Source organism: Capricornis sumatraensis, chromosome 1 (assembly GCF_032405125.1).
Source record: "Capricornis sumatraensis isolate serow.1 chromosome 1, serow.2, whole genome shotgun sequence".
In the NCBI taxonomy this organism is placed as follows: domain Eukaryota; kingdom Metazoa; phylum Chordata; class Mammalia; order Artiodactyla; family Bovidae; genus Capricornis; species Capricornis sumatraensis.
The window spans coordinates 250,612,002-250,615,068 of record NC_091069.1 but is presented as its reverse complement, the minus strand read 5'-3'; the positions used below and the strand labels follow the sequence as shown (position 1 = coordinate 250,615,068).

Sequence of the window (3,067 nt, the reverse complement as noted above, 5' to 3'; positions counted from 1 at the left end):
CTACTCCCACTGATAGGTTCCCAGAGGACCTGTTTTTGGGGGACAGTGGCACAAGAAAAGCCATCCCAGCCCTGGGAGTCTGGACCAGGGTCTCCACGGGAGATCATCAGAGGTCAGGTGACCTCTCTGATCCCTCCTCCTTTGGGATTTCATGGCCTCCTGAGGGGAGCAGAGTCATGTCACTAGTAGGGTCCGGTCAAGAGCTAGGAGGTGGCACTAGGGAAGGGGTGAGACAGGGGAAGGCAGGTTCGAAGCGAGTGTCGGCCCTGGCAAGCATGAGGGGCACTCCAGAGAGCCCCCAGGGGTAGACCTCAGGCAGCAAGCCTGGGCCTCAGGACCCAGAGTGTGGGCCCTGGAAGTCACCTACCCTCTGGCTTCCTCCCTTGAGCCCCATCACACCCAGCCTGGACCAGGGGCTGGGGAGGGGGTGGGTCAGCGGTCGGTGGCACAGACAAGGCAGGCCGGGGTATTTGAAGACTGAATAAAGCACCAAGTTTGAGGGCAGGTGGAGGGGCAGGTGAGCTGGGGGTTAGCAGGAATGCTCCACGTAAGCTGTGTCCCAGGAGGCCCCACCGCTGTGAGTCTCAGGCTGACCAGGGAGAGCCAGATGGAGGCAAGGGGGCCCTCCTGCCAAGAGACCCGCTGGTCAGTGGTTGCCACCATGGTCTTGGTCACAGAGCACATCCCTCCAGAGCTGCCCAGAGAGTCAGACACAGTAGTCGAGGGCCGGGGGGACGACCGCAGTGAGAGCGTTAGAGCTCAAGCCCCTTGGAAATGCTTCAAAGACAGGGCTGCTGAGGATGGGGTTACTTATGTCAGCCCAGAGGCTGGAGACAGTGACGCATATGGCTACTGGGAGAGAGGACCAGCCAAGGCAAGGATGGTGAGTTTATTCACTCAGCTCAAGACCCTTGTGGGAGGAAGGTACACAGCACAGGATGGGAAAAGACAGGGCAGAGCAAGGCCCCCAAAGGCTTGGGGGAAGAGCCCTGTCCATGGCTGTCAGGAGAAGCCTGTGGACCCTTGGTAACATGGGGCTGTCTCAGGTTCATCTGGGCCTGACCCAGAGGCTGCAGGTGGGCTAAGGTCTGCTTGTTGAGGTTTCAGGTCAGTGCATATTCATGCAGGTCTGGGTCAAATCCTGAAGGGGGCCAGAGGCTGGCAACAGAGGGGGACAGAGTGGCCCATAGCACCCGGGTGGCCCTGAGAGGGTGTGCCAGGTCAGCAGCAGGGCTCCGTGGCTGAGGCGGGGATGCAGCAGGCTGGGCGGGAGCACGCAGGCCGGCAGAGGAGGGACACGGAGGAGGCCGGGCGGCAGGAGCTGGGCTGGCAGGAGGAGGTGGGCACATAGCAGGCAGGGCGGGGGCATGCGGGCCGGCAGAGGAGGGACATGGAGGAGGTTGAGCGGCAGGAGGAGGTGGGCACATAGCAGGCGGGGCGGGGGCACGCGGGCCGGCAGAGCAGGGACACGGAGGAGGCCGGGTGGCAGGAGCTGGACTGGCAGGAGGAGGTGGGCACACAGCAGGCAGGGCGGCACACGGGGCGGCAGAGGAGGGACACGGAGGAGGATCTGCAGCAGGGGGAGGCCTCACAGCAGACAGGCCTGCAGCAGACGGGCCTGCAGCAGACAGGCTCACAGCAGGCCTGCTGGCAGGGGGAGGAGGTGCAGCAGGAGGGCTGGCAGCTAGACTGCTGGCAGCACGAGGAGGTTGAGCAGGGGGAGGCCTCACAGCAGACAGGCCTGCAGCAGACGGGTGTGCAGCAGACAGGTGTATAGCAGACGGGCCTGCAGCAGACGGGCTCACAGCAGGCCTGCTGGCAGGGGGAGGAGGTGCAGCAGGAGGGCTGGCAGCTAGACTGCTGGCAGCACGAGGAGGTTGAGCAGGGGGAGGCCTCACAGCAGACAGGCCTGCAGCAGACAGGTGTGCAGCAGACAGGTGTACAGCAGACGGACGTGCAGCAGACGGGCTCACAGCAGGCCTGCTGGCAGGGGGAGGAGGTGCAGCAGGAGGGCTGGCAGCTAGACTGCTGGCAGCACAAGGCCGGGCAGGAGCTGCTGCAGGCTGGCTGGCAGCAGGGGCTCGATTCACAGCTCACTGGGGCGCAGAGGAGGGTCAGGCGGGGGGCCGGGGCGCAGCAGCTGGGGGCACAGCAGGGGGGCTTGCAGCAGCTCTCTGGACAGTCGTCCACTTGCCAGGAGGAGCCGGTATAGGAGTCACAGGACCCGGGCAGGCAGACCCGGCTGCCGTAGCTCAGGTCACTGGAGCAGACAGACAGGGCGGAGGAAGCCATGGTGGAGGCGGTGGGGCTGGAGGAGGGTGAGGTGTGAGTGTGAGTGAGTGAGTGTGTGGGCGCTGCTCAGGCTGCCGGCTTTATACCCCTCTTCTGTGTGTGTGTTGTCACAACAGAGGCTCACAACGCGTTCCTTTCCTGGTTGGCGTTTGGATCTGGCTCCAGGGAACCCTCATTAGAGCTGCGTTATTTTCCCGGAGATGGAGGCCCAGCTCGTAAATGTCCTACCTGCCTGTCGGGCCATGCTGCTCCTGACCATGTGCTGAGTGGGTGAAAAGGACAAGGTCGGGGTGGACCCAGTGTGGGCAGTGGGGGCTCTTGGCCACCGGGCCTTCATTCTGGGTGCCAGGGGATTAGGGGCTGTGACTTGCATTCTGGGCCCTGGAAGGGGCTCTTTACTGGGGCATGTGGCCCCTTTCCTTTGGCGTTTGTCACAAGCCCCTGCAGATGGAGGGAGGGGCGTTGCCTGGGTGGGTTCTGGCTAGGTGTGTCTAGCTGCCCTATTTTGGGCAAGACTTGCGGGAAGGGCGTGGCCAAGAACAACAGACTGCGTCTCCAGGGGTGGGCTCATGTTTATGGGCAGTGGTCCCCTTGCTCAGCGTGTCTTCCTTCCACCTGCTAGGCTCAAGGCATCCCTGTGGCTCTGGCCACAGCAGGTGGCCCAGCAGAGGCTCAGTCAGGTGGGGCTGGGAGTGGCTGCCCCCTCCTCCCAAAGCTGGGCACCTGCTCAGGCTCCCAAGGATGGGTCACCCCTCCTTCTGCTGGACAGATTGCT

General features: G+C 63.6%; 1 protein-coding gene across 1 annotated transcript; it reads right to left on the bottom strand.

Moving 5' to 3' along the window:
- Nucleotides 1-1,221: 1,221 nt before the first annotated feature.
- LOC138082618 (keratin-associated protein 10-8-like) lies at nucleotides 1,222-2,292 on the bottom strand. Its single transcript, XM_068975828.1, has 3 exons — nucleotides 1,951-2,292; nucleotides 1,391-1,812; nucleotides 1,222-1,321 (listed from the first exon to the last, which is right to left on the bottom strand). Exons 1-3 carry the CDS (start codon nucleotides 2,290-2,292, stop codon nucleotides 1,222-1,224), a joined length of 864 nt encoding a protein of 287 aa, XP_068831929.1.
- Between the last annotated feature and the right edge of the window lie 775 nt (nucleotides 2,293-3,067).

Excerpts from the sequence above, each read along its gene's own strand:
- LOC138082618 (XM_068975828.1), bottom strand. The coding sequence starts at position 2,292 with ATGGCTTCCTCCGCCCTGTCTGTCTGCTCCAGTGACCTGAGCTACGGC. Across the intron at positions 1,813-1,950 it reads AGCCCGTCTGCTGCACGTCC|GCCTGCTGTGAGCCCGTCTG; the intron begins GTCTGCTGTACA and ends CCCTGCCAGCAG. Across the intron at positions 1,322-1,390 it reads TGCCGCTCAACCTCCTCCAT|CTCCTGCCGCCCGGCCTCCT; the intron begins GTCCCTCCTCTG and ends CTGCCAGCCCAG.